Source organism: Poecilia reticulata, chromosome 6 (genome assembly GCF_904066995.2).
Source record: "Poecilia reticulata chromosome 6, P_reticulata-male-v2, whole genome shotgun sequence".
Lineage (NCBI taxonomy): Eukaryota > Metazoa > Chordata > Actinopteri > Cyprinodontiformes > Poeciliidae > Poecilia > Poecilia reticulata.
This window is the reverse complement of record NC_088835.1, coordinates 2,377,253-2,393,493: the sequence shown is the minus strand read 5'-3', so window position 1 is coordinate 2,393,493 and position 16,241 is coordinate 2,377,253. Positions and strand designations below refer to the sequence as shown.

General features: G+C 44.0%; 1 protein-coding gene across 6 annotated transcripts in view; it reads left to right on the top strand.

Moving 5' to 3' along the window:
* The window catches only part of LOC103465763 (integrin alpha-11-like), a 117,241-nt gene that overhangs the window by 63,427 nt on the left and 37,573 nt on the right, over positions 1-16,241 (top strand). For 5 of the 6 annotated variants that reach the window (XM_008410892.2, XM_008410891.3, XM_081607636.1 and 2 more), the window contains one exon: positions 98-242. The exons of the other annotated variant lie outside the window; for it this stretch is intronic. In XM_008410892.2, coding sequence (XP_008409114.2) covers positions 98-242 — 145 coding nt within the window. The remainder of the gene's footprint in view (positions 1-97; positions 243-16,241) is intronic. 6 annotated transcript variants of the gene reach the window in all.

Genomic DNA, 16,241 nt, shown 5'->3' with positions numbered 1-16,241 from the left:
GGAAGATAAATGAATCAATCAATCAACCAATGAATCAATCAATAACTCAATATTAGGATATACTATAGCTATGTAAGATTTCTCCACTTCACTGCAGGTTGGAGGCATTCCAGCGTGGTGGCAGGCCAGGAGCACAGAAGGTGATGATTGTTATCACAGATGGTGAATCACATGACAGTCCTCAGCTGATGGAAGTTGTCAATCAAAGCAAGAAAGAAAACATCACCATGTATGCTATTGCAGTGAGTCCCACTTTTATATTTAGAGCTGAAATATGAATAATTCACTACTCAAGTTTGAGATCATGATTTTCATCCAGTAGAAGGTGGACTGCTTCGTCCCTGATGGGGTCAGTCTGTGCCCCAATTGAAACATTTTAAGGATCTTGTTCATGAGTGATGTCAGGATGGCTGGGGAGATTTCTAGAAAGTCTAACATGTGGCAATGTTGGAACTGTGCTGTTTCTATGGGGTGAAAAAAAGCTGGGCCAAATCACTGCTCTTCATTTCAACCCTTACCTTTGGTCATGAAACATGAACGGTAACCTTGAGTTTATCCCGAATAAATAATTTTGGACTGGCTGATCTTTTTAATAATAATAATACATTTTATTTGTAGGAGCCTTTCTGGACACCCAAAGTCACCTTGACATAAAAAACAAGCAAATTATAAAATACATACCGGTAATAAAAAAAACATAAAAACACAAACAAGATTTATAAGATAATACAAAGATAATTAAAGGCTGTATGCTAGTTCAAACAAATGGGTTTTGAGTTTGGGCTTAAAATATTGCAAAGACTCGATGTTATGGAGATCAGGTGGGAGTGAGTTCCAGAGTTTGGGAGCAGAGCGGCTGAATGCTCTGCTCCCCATAGTGACAAGACGAGCAGGGGGAACGGTGAGATGGACAGAAGAAGAGGATCTGAGGGAACGGGTGGGTGTGACAATGTGAAGGAGGTCCGAAAAATATGAAGGTGTGAGGTTGTGAATTATTTTAAAAGTTAGAAGAAGTATTTTATAGTTGATGCGATATGTGATTAATATGCAATTCATGCAGCCATTTTTAAGTTAAATACTAAAATTAGCCTTCATTTTCAAAGATCAGCCAGACCAGAATGGTTTATTTGGTACAAAGGCGGTGCCATTATATTAAGAAATTCCTTTTCCATTTCTATGTCTCAAACTATACTACGGTTTCTGTTCTTGGATTTATATTCCATCCAGATAAGACAAGTTTTTTTTTGTCAATGAAATTAAAATGTCTGTGTTCACTATGTCCAGTGACGTGGGGTGAGGTTAATAGCTGATGAGGCACTGACTTAATCATAATTAGATTTATAAATATAGACCCCCTGCTTGTTATTGTTTACATACGGAAATTTTGTGCACAACGCTCAATCCGCGTTTCCCCATCAGATACGGTTCCCCCGGCGTCTTCTTGCCGCTCCGCCCCGCCCACGCGGCAAAATACGTGCGTGCTCGTGATGAGCACTGAGAAAGCACGCGCGTAGGGAACTACGGACACAGTGAAAGCTCAAACATGTTTTGGCAAAGTTGTCTCTTTCTTCACGTTTTTGCGGGAAAGTAATAATAATAATAATAATAATAATATTAACTAGAAAATTCCTGCAGAAATTTTAAGGGGCATGCCAAAGTGTGCCCGTCGGCTTTTACCCAGCGTTATGATGCTAAAAATTAGCATTAATGCTAAAGAAAGCTGCAATGTAGTCAATAACCTGTGGAGAGGCAGAAGCATGTACTAAGCTGTACTTGTACCATTCATTATGTTAAAGTTAATGCATAAGCTAAAATGTGCTAATGTTAGCCTATATACTGGCAGTAACATGTGGAGCAAGAGGACCATGTTGTTTTCATTTTACGTGCTCCATTCAGTATACTAAACATGTCTAACTAATGAGAAAATTAGCTAATAGCTAACTTTAGGTAAAAGTGCTAGTGCACTAGTCAAAGGCAGTAAAATGCTAATGTTTGTGCTAATGTTAATGACCTGTTCACTATCCTGAGAAATAAATAACATAAAAAAGGCTAAAATTATTGCACTGCCATAGGCGGTGCACTAACGTGAGAGGAATATGCAGACTTTTATTTTGAAACTTTAAGTAAGCTTCATTTTAACTACCACACCAATTTAATGTGTAACAGGAGTTTGTTTAAACCAGTCACATAAAGCCCAAAGAGCAATTACCTGATGTAAAAAATGTCAAGGCTTTTATTTAGAAATTTTCAGTAAGTTTCTTTTCAAAAAGCCACACTAATCCAATGTGTACCTGTGGTTTGGTAAATCCAGCTATATAATGCCCCTTACAGCAAGTAGATCTAAATGCCAGCTCATCCCATGTGTGCTATTTGAGAGTTCTGCCATGTTGTAGTTCTGACCTTCAGTCATTGTAGTTCTAAAAAGCAGCTCAACTATCGTGTGAGTGAGACACAAAGCGAGAAACAGAATTCTAACTGTTTGAAGTAGTTAGTTTTTCTGAACAAAGCAGTCTGAACATCTCCTTCCTGTTCAGGATCTGTAAGAGTGATCCGAAAACCATTTGAAGCATATAGTCAAGGGGCGTAAAATGTTAATGTTTGTGCTAATGTTAATGAGCAAAAAAAAATGGTTAAAAAAAGCTAAATATTATTGCACCGCCTGATATGAGAGAAAAATGCAGGTTTTTATTTTGAAAGTTTCAGTAAGCTTAATTTTAATGACAACACTAATTAAGTGTGTAACAGTGGTTTGGTTAAACCAGTCATGTAAGGCCCAAAAGAACAATTGCTTGATGTAAAAATGGTCAAGGCTTTTATTTTGAAATGTTCAGTAAGCATCATTTTAAATGGCCACACTAATACAGTCTGTGACAGTGATTTTTTTAATCAACAGAGCAATTGCAGGATGTAAAAATGATCAAGGGTTTTATTTTGAAAATTTTATTAAGCTTCATTGTAAATGGCCACACTAATCCAATGTTTAACAGTGGTTGTATTAAACCACTTATATAGTAGCCCTCTGCTTTAACTGAATGTTTGCCATAGTGTTTGTAGTCTGAATCAGCAGCTGTGGCCTGTGTTCTGTTGCTATGGTAATTAGGGCACAGGGTGCCAGCTGTGAGAGAGACACACAGGGGAAGACATAGTTCTATCTGTTTGAGCCAGTTTCACTAAAAAAAGCAGTCCGAACAACTCCTTCCCATTCAGGAACCGTAAGGCCGATCCAAAAACCGTTTGAGAGCGATTTCAAAATTATTTTTGGGTCAAAATTCCACTCCATTTCTCACTCTAAAAAAGGGGCAGTTGGTGTCAGTTACACTCTGCGTTTCGGCAGTTGGAAATTTTGCTCGTTTTTCGCTTTTTACGTCGCCGTTTTAACTCCGATCCCCAATAAAAATAATAGCTCCCTTCTCGGCATCAAGCCGCATGATTTGATACCAGTTTTGTGGGTGGGCACACAGCGGTACGAGCTGCATTAACGTGATGGAAGAAAAATAAATAATCTATAATAAAGAGACATTCTATTGGGTGTAGAACAATAGGTGCCTGCCATGCAATGCATGGAGGTACGGTTGTACCTCCATGCAATAGATACCGCCCATCAGAACGGTATCTGATGGGCGAAATATTGGCCATCAGATACCATTCCCCGACTATAAAACAAGGTGAACGGTATCTGATGTGTAAGATTGAGCATTAAAATGCATTGCCCTGTTGTGTATATATATATATATATATATATATATATATATATATATATATATATATATATATATATATATATATATACACTGCTCAAAAAAATAAAGGGAACACTTAAACACTTAAGTGAACACTTAAGTGTTCCCTTTATTTTTTTTAGCAGTAAATATATATATATATATATATATATATATATATGCACCATAATGCACAAACATAGTGCCATGGGAGGACAAGCCCCTACATGGGATGTACCACCGACAAATAACTGAAGTGGCTGATAGCAGAAAATCCAACCAATGGCTGGAAAAATCTGGACTCAAGGACAACACAGAGGCTCTCATCCTGGCCGCCCAGGAACAGGCCCTAAACACCTGAGCAATAGAGGCTCAGATCTACCAGACCAGACAAGACCCAAGGTGTAGGTTGTGCAAGGAGGCCCCTGAGACAGTCCAGCACATAACAGCAGGTTGCAAGATGCTGGCAGGGAAAGCATACATGGAACGACATAACCAAGTGGCGGGCATAGTGTACAGGAACATCTGTGCAGAATATGGACTGGAAGCCCCAAGATTGAAGTGGGAAACACCCCCAAAGGTGGTAGAAAACGTTCGAGCTAAGATCCTGTGGGACTTCCAGATCCAGACAGACAGGATGGTAATAGCGAACCAACCGGACATTGTGGTGGTGGATAAAGAACAGAGGAAAGCCTTTAGGGTGGATGTAGCAATACCAAGTGATTACAACATCAGGAAAAAGGAGCACGAGAAACTGGAGAAATACCAGGGCCTCAGGGAGGAACTGGAAAAGACCTGGAAGGTGAAGACCACAGTGGTGCCTGTGGTCATCGGGGCCCTCGGGGCAGTCACCCCCAAACTGGAGCAGTGGCTCAAACAGATCCCAGGAACAACATCAGACATCTCAGTCCAGAAATGTGCAGTTCTAGGCACAGCCAAGATACTGCGCAGAACCCTCAAGCTCCCAGGCCTCTGGTAGAGGACCCAAGCTCAGAGGATGAAACAGACCACCCGCGGAGGGTGAGAAGGGAATTTTTTTATTTTATATATATGTATATATACATTTATAATAATTATAATATTTGTGACATATATGTATTTATCATTACTATAATTTATTATAGTAATGATTTACTATTTATTATTATTGTTATTAGTATTATTACTATTTGTTTCCCGCAAAAACGTGAAGAAGTGACAACTTTGACGAAACATGTTGTTTGAGCTTTCACGGTGTCCGTTGTTCCCTACGTTCGTGCTTTCTCAGTGCTCATCACGAGCACGCGTGTATCTTGCTGCGTGGGCGGGGCGGAGCGGAGCAGCAAGAAGATGCAGGGTGATCCGTATCTGATGGGGAAACGCGGATTGACGTAGCAACGGCTAAGAGACTATTCTTTTACATACTATCATAGCTGCTGCCACGATAGAATAATTCTGTTAACTCAATGAAACTTGGAAATGTAGGTATTATTAATTTCGGGCTGTGCTCCACAGCAAAGGGAAAAACCGAAGTATAACTCACACCACTTCTTTCTCGCTTTCTGTATCGGCAGAGCTACATGCAGACTCGTTACCATAGCATAACAACGGCATTTTGTTTCAGGATTCAACACCAAAAAAAAACTCAAATATTTCCCACACAAAGAACAGAATATTCAGTCTGTTGTCGTTGTATTGCTTAATGTTTATTTTGCGATTATTAGTAAGTGACTGCTGTGGTAGAATGTAGCTACCACTGCTATTAGCTAGTCTAACAGCAGTTTGCGGGTTGTTTCTTTTCTGTATTCTTCACACATACAAACTTTAGCTCACAAAACGCACATTTAATTAATAAACTAAACTAAAAAAATTGACCTTTACTTATAAATGAAGTCCACACGCTGCTCATTCTGCACAAAAATATCAGTTCATTAAAAGCCAAGTCTATCCTTGACACTATGGGGTTCAATTTGGAGAAGGACATCGCTGCAGCAAACAGAAAGGGGCGGGGGCGGACCACTGTCAGCCTCATACCTTATTTGGAAATGGGACCATTGCAATCCGGAAGTGAAGGGGGAGCTATTTCCTATACTTACGTTTTTATTTTCTTTTGAAACCTGTGATATATTTTAACCTTAAGGAAGGAGTTCCACTCTCAGAATGTATTTGAACTTCTCTCTTTTATTAATTTCACGGCAGCTCAGTTTTTAGCAAATTCTTTTGGTGTACTTCTAAATCTGCTCCTTAGTCGCATCTTTTCGGGCTTGCGACTGCCTCTAGTGGCGTGGGGGTGGTAGCACAACTAATCTAATTAAATTACTAAATCAGAATATCACAAATTCTTAATTGCTTATTAATTCTGGCATTATCGGAACAGTAAAAGATAAATTCCCTCACAAAAGAACATACCTTTTCATTTTCTTAAGGAAGTAGAGCTAATTAAATGAGATAAACAAGAACTGAAAGTGATTACAGTTTCACTTGATGGCCAACCTGTTGAAACAGTAGCAAATTTCAAATACCTCGAGTCATTCCTGGACAGTCAGCTCAACTTTGCTGAAAACACTGACTACATTTTTAAGAAGCGTTCTCAAAGACTCTACCTTTTAAGAAGACATTTGTGAGTTTATCCCGAGTCGTGAATTTATGTACAAACATAATGCTGCTGCATTGTGTTTGTACATAATGCAACATAATGCACACACATAGTGCCATCTAGGCACTTTGAGTAGTAGCCTCAGGCCATCGTTGTATGTCACATAAAGTTTCTGCAGGCTACTTTTTTTTGTATCGTCGCCACAGATGGGCCATGTAATAATGTGATTCATGAATATGATTTATCGTTTTAGAGTCGAAGGAAAATTTCCTCGTTGATAGATTAAATAGTTCCATCTTATTTTTTTCTATATATAAGACTCTACCAACAAAAAGTCTCTCAATAATATACATGGCACTGTAAAAACAAAAATTGCAATTAACAACCTGGGTTGTTATTCTTCTTTACCTAATTCATTTGTTTATTTACTTTTGCTCAATTAAATTTCTTACTTGTACACTGCGAATGGTATTTTTATTATAGTTGATTATGTTGTTTTTCATGTCTTCTTATGTCTTTTGTTTCTCCCATAAATGATGGAGATATACAGATATTATTTATAATGTATAAAAGTATCTTTTGTCATTTTTGTTAAGAAAATTAAAAAATCTGTTGTTTTATAAGATAATTTATCTTTTACGGTGCTAGTAATGCCATTCTTAAGATAATGATAAATTAATAGTAAATAATAAAGGCGTTGTGGTATTCTGATTTAGTAATGTAATTATATTAGTTGTGTTACCACCCCCACGCCACTAGAAGCAGTCGCAAGCATGAAAAGATGCGACTTAAGGAGCAGATTTAGAGGTACACCGAAAGCTACAGAATTGCTAAAAACTGTGAGCTGCGCTGAAGTAAATAAAAGAGAGAAGTTCAAATACATTGAGAGTGAAACTCCTTCCTAAAGGTGAAAATATATCACAGATTTCAAAAGAAAATGTAAACGTAAGTATAGGAAATAGCGCCCCCTTCACTTCCGGATTGCAATGGTCCCATTTCCAAATAAGGTAAGGGACTGACAGTGGTCCGTCCCCGCCGCTTTTTGATTGCTGCAGCGAGGTCCTTCTCCGTACTGCCGCGAACCATATGCAACATAGATATATGCAGCATAGACATATGCAACATCTACATATGCAGCAAACGCATACGCAACATAGACATATGCAACATCTACATATGCATCATCTACATCAGTGGTCCCCAACCCCCAGTCCGTGGACCGGTACCAGTCTGTGGACCAATTGGTCCCGGGGCGCGCAAGAAATAGTGAAATATTTCCGTTTTATGTATTATTTGAGTCTGGAGGATCTTTTATTTTGAAAATCCTTTAACCGGATTCTATCGGTTACTTGCGCGCCAATACTGAGGCCACAAGCAGCAAAATGAGTAAGAAACAGATCAGGTTTCTTTGCAAAGGGGAAAAGGCCCAGAGAAGAGACAGGAGAATGGATTTATCCCAGACCGCTTGGTGAGTCCCACATTACAAGCCGCTCTGCGTAACTTGCGGCGACCGGCTGCTAATGAGACAATGAAGCTTCAAGCTGCTTCACTACGTAGAGACCAAGCAGGCTGTGGATATAAGCAACACTTCGGATGTTATTGTCTCTCATCACTCCCAGGTCGGACCGTCTCATTGCAGAGGAACAAGCTCAGGGCTCCGTTAGTCAGTATCGTGAGTTAAAGTTGTCACGAAAGTAAAATGTTCGTTTTTGTGGCGCATCTGTATCTTATTTTGAAGGGATATGTAAACGTTACCATAGCGACCAGAGTCAGAGCGTTTGGGCAGTGATCGAGAGGAGATGAGTAGAGCTTGAGTCTTAAGTCTAGTTTAGACGGAAAGATTTAAGAATTGTCGGCCGATTCTCCAAACCTCTGTGACCACAGAGCTGATAAAAGTCCAACAGGTTCGATCGGTTCGTGTGTCCAAGGCAGGAGCAACATGAACCGATTCCAGTCACGAACATCCCGATTCCAGAGCATAATCCAGTAAAACCCCAACATAGGGGGAATTTAGAATAACCAAACACAGATGACGATGTAGAAGCAATAGTGATAGTTTGTAGACTCATTTGAATAAAAGACATAACAAAAAGAAAAGGCGGTGGGTAAAAGACAACGGGAGCAGCCGCTCTATTTGCTGCACTATTGATTTGGAGGTGAATATGTTTTTTCATAGTTAACATTTTTAACTGATTAAACATAATAATGACCTTTATATTTAATAATAAACATTTCCACATATCATCTTTAATAAACATTTCCACATATCATCTTTAATAAACATTTCCACATATCATCGCGCAACTGAGTCCGGTGGACTCAGTTGCGCGATATGTCAGCTGTTTGGGACTCCCCTCTGTTCTTACGTCACCACGCTTTTTGATTGGCTACCTGTCACATTCAGCAGGTCGTATTCTCGTTCCCAGACAGGGAAAACCCCACAGGTTGCGATAAAAACTCCAAGACAACCCAAATTGGGTATATTGGTAAGTTCAGGATTTAGCGGGAACACGAACACCACCCGCCCCCTCCCCAGGGCCGCAGCAAAATTTTCCAAGTCTTGACCTGTCCGCGGTAATAAAAAGGTAATAAAAAGGTTGGGGACCACTGATCTACATGCAATATAGAGCATAGACATCTACCAAAGACACATAGCAACGACATAGACCAACGACATCTTATGCATATGACTTCTACTTATTTTTGACACAAATGGAAACTGATATGACACAAGTTGAGAAAAGGCGGCCAGGAAAGCAGAAAGGGCACTTTCCTAAGTGTAGAAATGTAGTCATCCATGTTGACGTCGGAGAAGAGGTGAAAACAATAAATATATCGCTGCATTTGACTTATTTACTGTATGGCTAGCTCACTGTCTCTTACTCTGCATACGTGGATTCACAAAACCAATGTCTGTGATCATGTGTATAGCGTTAGATTTGTTTCACAATTATTCAATCAAATAAAAAAAATCATGTCGAACAAAAAAGTAGTATTCAATAAAAAAAACAATCATGTCAAATAAAAAAAGTAGTATTCAATCAAAAAAAATTTGTCTAACAAAAAAGTAGTATCCCAGATAGCACACGATGTTAAATCAATGTTGAAAAATAGTTAGAATCGTTGATTTTTGGTTGAAGTCGACAAATGACAGTGGATCAACCATCAAACAACCATCCAATCAAACCGTTGAAACTGTGTCATTGAATCAATGTTGTTTTGTGGTTGAAATCTGATGACTGAAATGCAGAGGTCTGATTAATGGTTGATTTTTGGTTCCATCCATCCATCCATCCATCCATTTTCTTCCGCTTATCTGGGGTTGGGTCGCGGGGGCAGCAGCTTCAGAAGGGAGGCCCAGACTTCCCTCTCCCCAGCCACTTCTTCCAGCTCCTCCGGGGGAATCCCAAGGCGTTCCCAGGCCAGCCGAGAGACGTAATCTCTCCAGCGTGTCCTGGGTCTTCCCCGAGGCCTCCTCCCGGTGGGACGTGCCCGGAACACCTCACCAGGGAGGCGTCCAGGAGGCATCCTTACCAGATGCCCGAGCCACCTCAACTGGCTCCTCTCGACGTGGAGGAGCAGCGGCTCTACTCTGAGTCCCTCCCGGATGACCGAGCTTCTCACCCTATCTCTAAGGGAGAGCCCAGCCACCCTGCGGAGGAAACCCATTTTGGCCGCTTGTACCCGTGATCTCGTTCTTTCGGTCATGACCCAAAGCTCACGACCATAGATGAGGGTGGGAACGTAGATCGACCGGTAAATCGAGAGCTTCGCTTTTTGGCTCAGCTCTCTCTTCACCATGACGGACCGGTACAGCGCCCGCTTCACAGTAGATGCTGCCCCAATCCGCCTGTCGATCTCCCGCTCCCTTCTTCCCTCATTCGTGAACAAGATCCCCAGATACTTAAACTCCTCCACTTGAGGCAGGACGACCCCCCTGAACCGGAGAAGGCACTCTACCCTTTTCCGGCTCAAGACCATGGCCTCGGATTTGGAGGCACTGAGCCTCATCCCGGCCGCTTCACACTCGGCCGCGAACCGCTCCAGCGAGAGCTGCAGATCACGTTCCGATGAAGCCAACAGAACCACATCATCCGCAAAAAGCAGAGATGCGATCCTAAGGCCACCAAAACGGATCCCCTCAACACCTCGGCTGCGCCTAGAAATTCTGTCCATGAAAGTAATGAACAGAATCGGTGACAAAGGGCAGCCTTGGCGGAGTCCAACTCTCACCGGAAACGAGCCCGACTTACTGCCGGCAATGCAGACCAGACTCTGACACCGGTCATACAGGGACCTGACAGCCCGTATCAAAGGGCCCGGTACCCCATACTCCCGGAGTACCCCCCACAGGGCCCCCCAAGGGACACGGTCGAACGCCTTCTCCAAGTCCACAAAACACATGTAGACTGGTTGGGCGAACTCCCATGCACCCTCCAGGACCCTGCTGAGGGTATAGAGCTGGTCCAGTGTTCCACGACCAGGACGAAAACCACACTGCTCTTCCTGAATCCGAGGTTCGACTATCCGATGGAGCCTCCTCTCCAGGACCCCTGAATAGACCTTACCAGGGAGGCTTAAGAGTGTGATCCCCCTGTAATTGGAGCACACCCTCCGGTCCCCCTTTTTAAACAGGGGGACCACCACCCCAGTCTGCCAGTCCAGGGGAACTGCCCCCGATGTCCATGCGATATTGCAGAGTCGCGTTAGCCAACACAACCCTGCAACATCCAGAGCCTTAAGGAACTCCGGGCGGATCTCATCCACCCCCGGGGCCCTGCCACCGAGGAGCTTTCTGACCACCTCGGCGACCTCGTCCCCAGAGATTGGAGAGCCCAACTCAGAGTCCCCATGCTCAGCTTCCTCAACAGAAGGCATGTTGGTGGGATTCAGGTAATCTTCGAAGTATTCCGCCCACCGGCCCACAACATCCCGAGTTGAGGTCAGCAGCGCACCATCCCCACTATAAACAATGTTGCTGCTGCACTGCTTCCCCCTCCTGAGACGCCGGATGGTGGACCAGAATCGCCTCGAAGCCGTACGGAAGTTTGTCTCCATGGCCTCTTCAAACTCCTCCCACGCCCGAGTTTTTGCCTCAGCGACAACCCGGGCCGCATTCCGTTTCGCCCGCTGGTACCCATCAGCTGCTTCTGGAGTTCCACAGGCCAAAAAGGCCTGGTAGGACTCCTTCTTCAGCTTGACAGCATCCCTCACCGAAGATGTCCACCAATGGGTTCGAGGGTTGCCGCCGCGACAGGCACCAACAACCTTGCGGCTGCAGCTCCGATAGGCCGCCTCGGCAATGGAGGTACGGAACATGGTCCACTCAGACTCAATGTCCCCCACCTCCCCCGGAACGTGTTCGAAGTTCTGCCGGAGATGAGAGTTGAAGCTCCGTCTCACAGGGGACTCCGCCAGACGTTCCCAGCAGACCCTCACTACACGTTTGGGCCTGCCAGGTCTGACCGGCTTCCTCCCCCACCACCGGAGCCAACTCGTCACCAGGTAGTGGTCAGTGGACAGCTCCGCACCTCTCTTCACCCGAGTGTCCAAGACATACGGCCGCAAATCCGATGAGACGATGACAAAGTCAATCATCGAACTGCGGCCTAGGCCGTCCTGGTGCCAAGTGCACATATGGACGCCCTTATGCCTGAACATGGTGTTTGTGATGGACAATCCGTGACGAGCACAGAAGTCCAACAACAGAACACCACTTGGGTTCAGATCGGGGGGGCCGTTCCTCCCAACCACGCCTCTCCAGGTCTCACTGTCATTGCCCACGTGAGCGTTGAAGTCTCCCAGTAGAACAAGGGAGTCCCCAGGAGGGGCACTCTCCAGTACCCCCTCTAAGGACTCCAAGAAGGGTGGGTAATCTGAACTGCCGTTCGGCCCGTAAGCACAAACAACAGTCAGAACCCGTCCCCCCACCCGTAGGCGGAGGGAGGCTACCCTCTCGTTCACCGGGGTGAACCCCAACGTACAGGCGCCCAAATGGGGGGCAACAAGTATGCCCACTCCAGCTGGGCACCTCTCACCGTGGGCAACTCCAGAGTGGAAGTACGTCCAGCCCCTCTCAAGGAGACTGGTTCCAGAACCAGAGCCATGTGTCGAGGTGAGGCCGACTATTTCTAGCCGGAACCTCTCAGCCTCGCACACTAGCTCTGGCTCCTTCCCCACCAGAGAGGTGACATTCCACGTCCCAAGAGCCAGCTTATGCAGCCGAGGATCAGACCGCCAGGGTCCCCTCCCTTGGCTGCCGCCCATAGCACAATGCACCCGACCCCTTTGGCCCCTCGGACAGGTGGTGAGCCCATCAGAAGGGGGACCCACGTCTCCTCTTCGGGCTGAGCCCGGCCGGGCTCTGTGAGTAAAAGCCCGGCCACCAGGCGCTCGCCATCGTGCCCCACCTCCAGGCCTGGCTCCAGAGTGGGGCCCCGGTGACCCGCGTCCGGGCGAGGGAAAACGAAGTCCAAAGTTTGTATTCATCATAGGGGTCTTCGGGCTGCGCTTTGTCTGGTTCCTCACCTAGGACCTGTCTGCCTTGGGTGACCCTACCAGGGGCATAAAGCCCCAGACAGCATAGCTCCTAGGATCATTGGGACACTCAAACCCCTCCACCACGATAAGGTGACAGCCCAAGGAGAGGTGATTTTTGGTTGAAGTCGACAAATGACGGTGGATTAACTATAAAACACACTCTAAAAAGAAAAAAAAGAAAATAGTTGAACCAACTTAATTGAATTGCTTCTGTAGGTAACAAGCAATTCAATTAAGTTTATCCAACTGAATTTATTAAATTTATTCAACTTAAGTTATTAAGTTCAACCAATTCAATGTATTATAATCATCCAACTCAATTTGTCCGTCGCAGGAGGGAGCTGGAATTGAACCGTCAACCTTCCGACCACACAACAACTGCTCTACCCACAGAGCCACAGTGGCTTACCAAGGAATCTGTCCCTGGTTAGCTTGAGTCATTGTGTCAGAAGAGGGATACAAATGTGGTATCACACTTAATTATTTCAAGTAAAGTCAAAGTGAATCCAGTGTGTTTCAGCACTGGTCCTCCAAGCCCTGCAAGTTTTAGGCATTTCCCTAATTTGGCACACATGATTTTAATTGATGCCTGATTAACGGGGTTTTGCTGAAATGAAAACACGCAGGTCAGTTTGCCTTGAGGACAAAGTTTGGGGAAGAACTCGTGATCTAAATGTTCAATCAATAGAAGCTGTTTTTCACACCCCTCTAAACACACCCTTTCCCCCCACCACCCACCCCTCACCTGGGCCCATCTACCTCTCAATCTCCTCCCCCTTTCCACTCTCCTCCCCTCCTCCTTGGGCTCTGGGTGAAACAATTAAAATTTTAGTTGAGTGTTTTAAATTTTCCCATTTTATTTTATTAAAGATTTTTTTTGGCTCTAGTGGCCTTTATTTAATAATTAATTGACAAGAAAGGGGGTAATGAGAAAAGGGGGAAGACATGCAGCAAAGGTTGCCAAGACCAGGAATCGAACCCACGACACCTGCGTCAGGGACTGGGGCAGGGGTGGACAACACCAGGCCTCGAGGATCTCATGCAACTTTTAGATGCGTTTCTACTTCAACACACCTGAGTCAAATAATAAGGTTGTTAGCAGGGCTCTGGAGAACCTGACTGCACTGAGGAGGTGATTCAGCTATTGGATCCAGGTGTGTTCTGCCAGGGAGACATCTAAGAGTTGCACGACTCCGGCCCTCGATTACCAGGATTGCCCACCCCTAAGGCCTCCAGTGTGCAATCTGTGCAGTTTGTTGCACCCCTCATCACCTTCTCATCTCCCCCTACTCCCTCCCAAAACTCCCCACACCCACCTGCTCCTCCCAGCCTTCCCCTCTTTACCCCCTCTCATCCTTTCTTCCCTCCCCCCATCCTTGAGCTCTGGGTCAGTACATTTTATTACTAAGTGGGGGTTAATCATGTTTCAAATTACGCACTACATGTTGAGAACAGTGGGTTGTGATTCCTTTATGTACATTTTCTTACTTTTCTGCAAATATTATTACTGTGCATAATGTGTTGACACAAAAACATCTACAAGTCTCTACTAGGAGTTGTACAGTCCGACTCCCCCTTTTTACACTAGTGGTTTGTCCCAACCAAACAGCCATTTTGCTGCTGGTTTGTTTGCAACCAGCTTCTGAATTGAATTCTCCTCTGAGCAGTTTTATGGTAAGTTTTTCAGTATTATGTTGATCTTAAATGTGTTTATTGAAAAATAAGGGCATTGTTTTATGCCCATAGGTTATTTTGGGTCAAAACAGATATTTTTAATAATTGAGGTCATGTCTCATTTTGTATTATTTTCATCCTGCCCACTGCTCCAGGCCTAAGTATGAAATCCTGCGAGATTTTGTGAGATTTGAGTTTTTAAAATAGGGCGGGGTCTATTGTTTAGTCTGCTAGAGCATGTGGTGGACAAGGAAGTGTAAGGCTGGCTGCTCCAGGTAGGCTTTAAATTGTTGTGATAGTAATCACTTGTTTTTCATTTTTTATTATGATGTGCTTAGGGACGTGTTTAGATGTGTCTCTGTTCCAGAACAACTGAGTTAGATGATTGCATGACCGTCTGCAGCCATCAAGAAGTGCAGAAGGTTGTTAATCATCCACAGATTAAATCCAGGTGAGGCAGAAGGGAAACACTTAAAACAGGGGTGTCCAAAGTCGGTCCTTGAGGACCGCCATCCTGCATGTTTTAGTTCTCTCCCTGGTTTAACACACCTGGATCATATGATGGCTCGTTAGAGGCCTAAGAGGAACATTGACAAGCTGAAAAGGTTGTTACTACCAGTAAGGAGAGATCTAAAATGTGCAGGATGCCGGCCCTCGAGGACCGACTTTGTCTTTTGTCTTTATCAGCACGTGGACATTTTGTAATGAATTTAATAAATTTATTTGGAAATATTTGTAGTTGATTGAAGATTAAACCAGCTATTTGATGGAAGTTTATTCTGTATAAATTATAAATAATTTTTCCAACTACAGTATAAATCACCTTTTGCTCTATTTATCTGTCTCTGGTGTGTTAAATAAACCCTGATCCTCCCTGAGTTTTATCTTTAGGTTTCCTGATAAACAGCCTTTATTTTAAATATTGATTCCCTCATTTTAACATGAGTGCAGCATCATAAAACCTACACTAGACTGCAGCTTCATAGGTAAATGTAGTTGTATACGTAAATATTAAGATGAATATTAATGAACAATTAAGGTTTTAACAGTGAGTGTACATGGGGAACTACACTGCTCAAAAAAATAAAGGGAACACTTCAACAACACAATATAACTCCAAGTAAATCAAACTTCTGTGAAATCAAACCGTCCACTAGGAAGCAACACTGATTGACAATCAATTTCCCCTGCTGTTGTGCAAATGGAATAGACAACAGATGGAAATTATTGGCAATTAGCAAGACACCCTCGATAAAGGAGTGGTTCTGCAGGTGGGGACCACAGACCACTTCTCAGTACCTATGCTGTCTGGCTGATGTTTTGGTCAGTTTTGAATATTGGTGGTGCTTTCACACTCGTGGTAGCATGAGACGGACTCTACAACCCACACAAGTGGCTCAGGTAGTGCAGCTCATCCAGGATGGCACATCAATGCGAGCTGTGGCAAGAAGGTTTGCTATGTCTGTCAGCGTAGTGTCCAGAGGCTAGAGGCGCTACCAGGAGACAGGCCAGTACACCAGGAGACGTGGAGGAGGCCGTAGGAGGGCAACAACCCAGCAGCAGGACCGCTACCTCCGCCTTTGTGCAAGAAGGAACAGGAGGAGCACTGCCAGAGCCCTGCAAAATGACCTCCAGCAGGCCACAAATGTGCATGTGTCTGCACAAATGGTTAGAAACCGACTCCATGAGGATGGTATGAGGGCCCGACGTCCACAGATGGGGGTTGTGCTCAC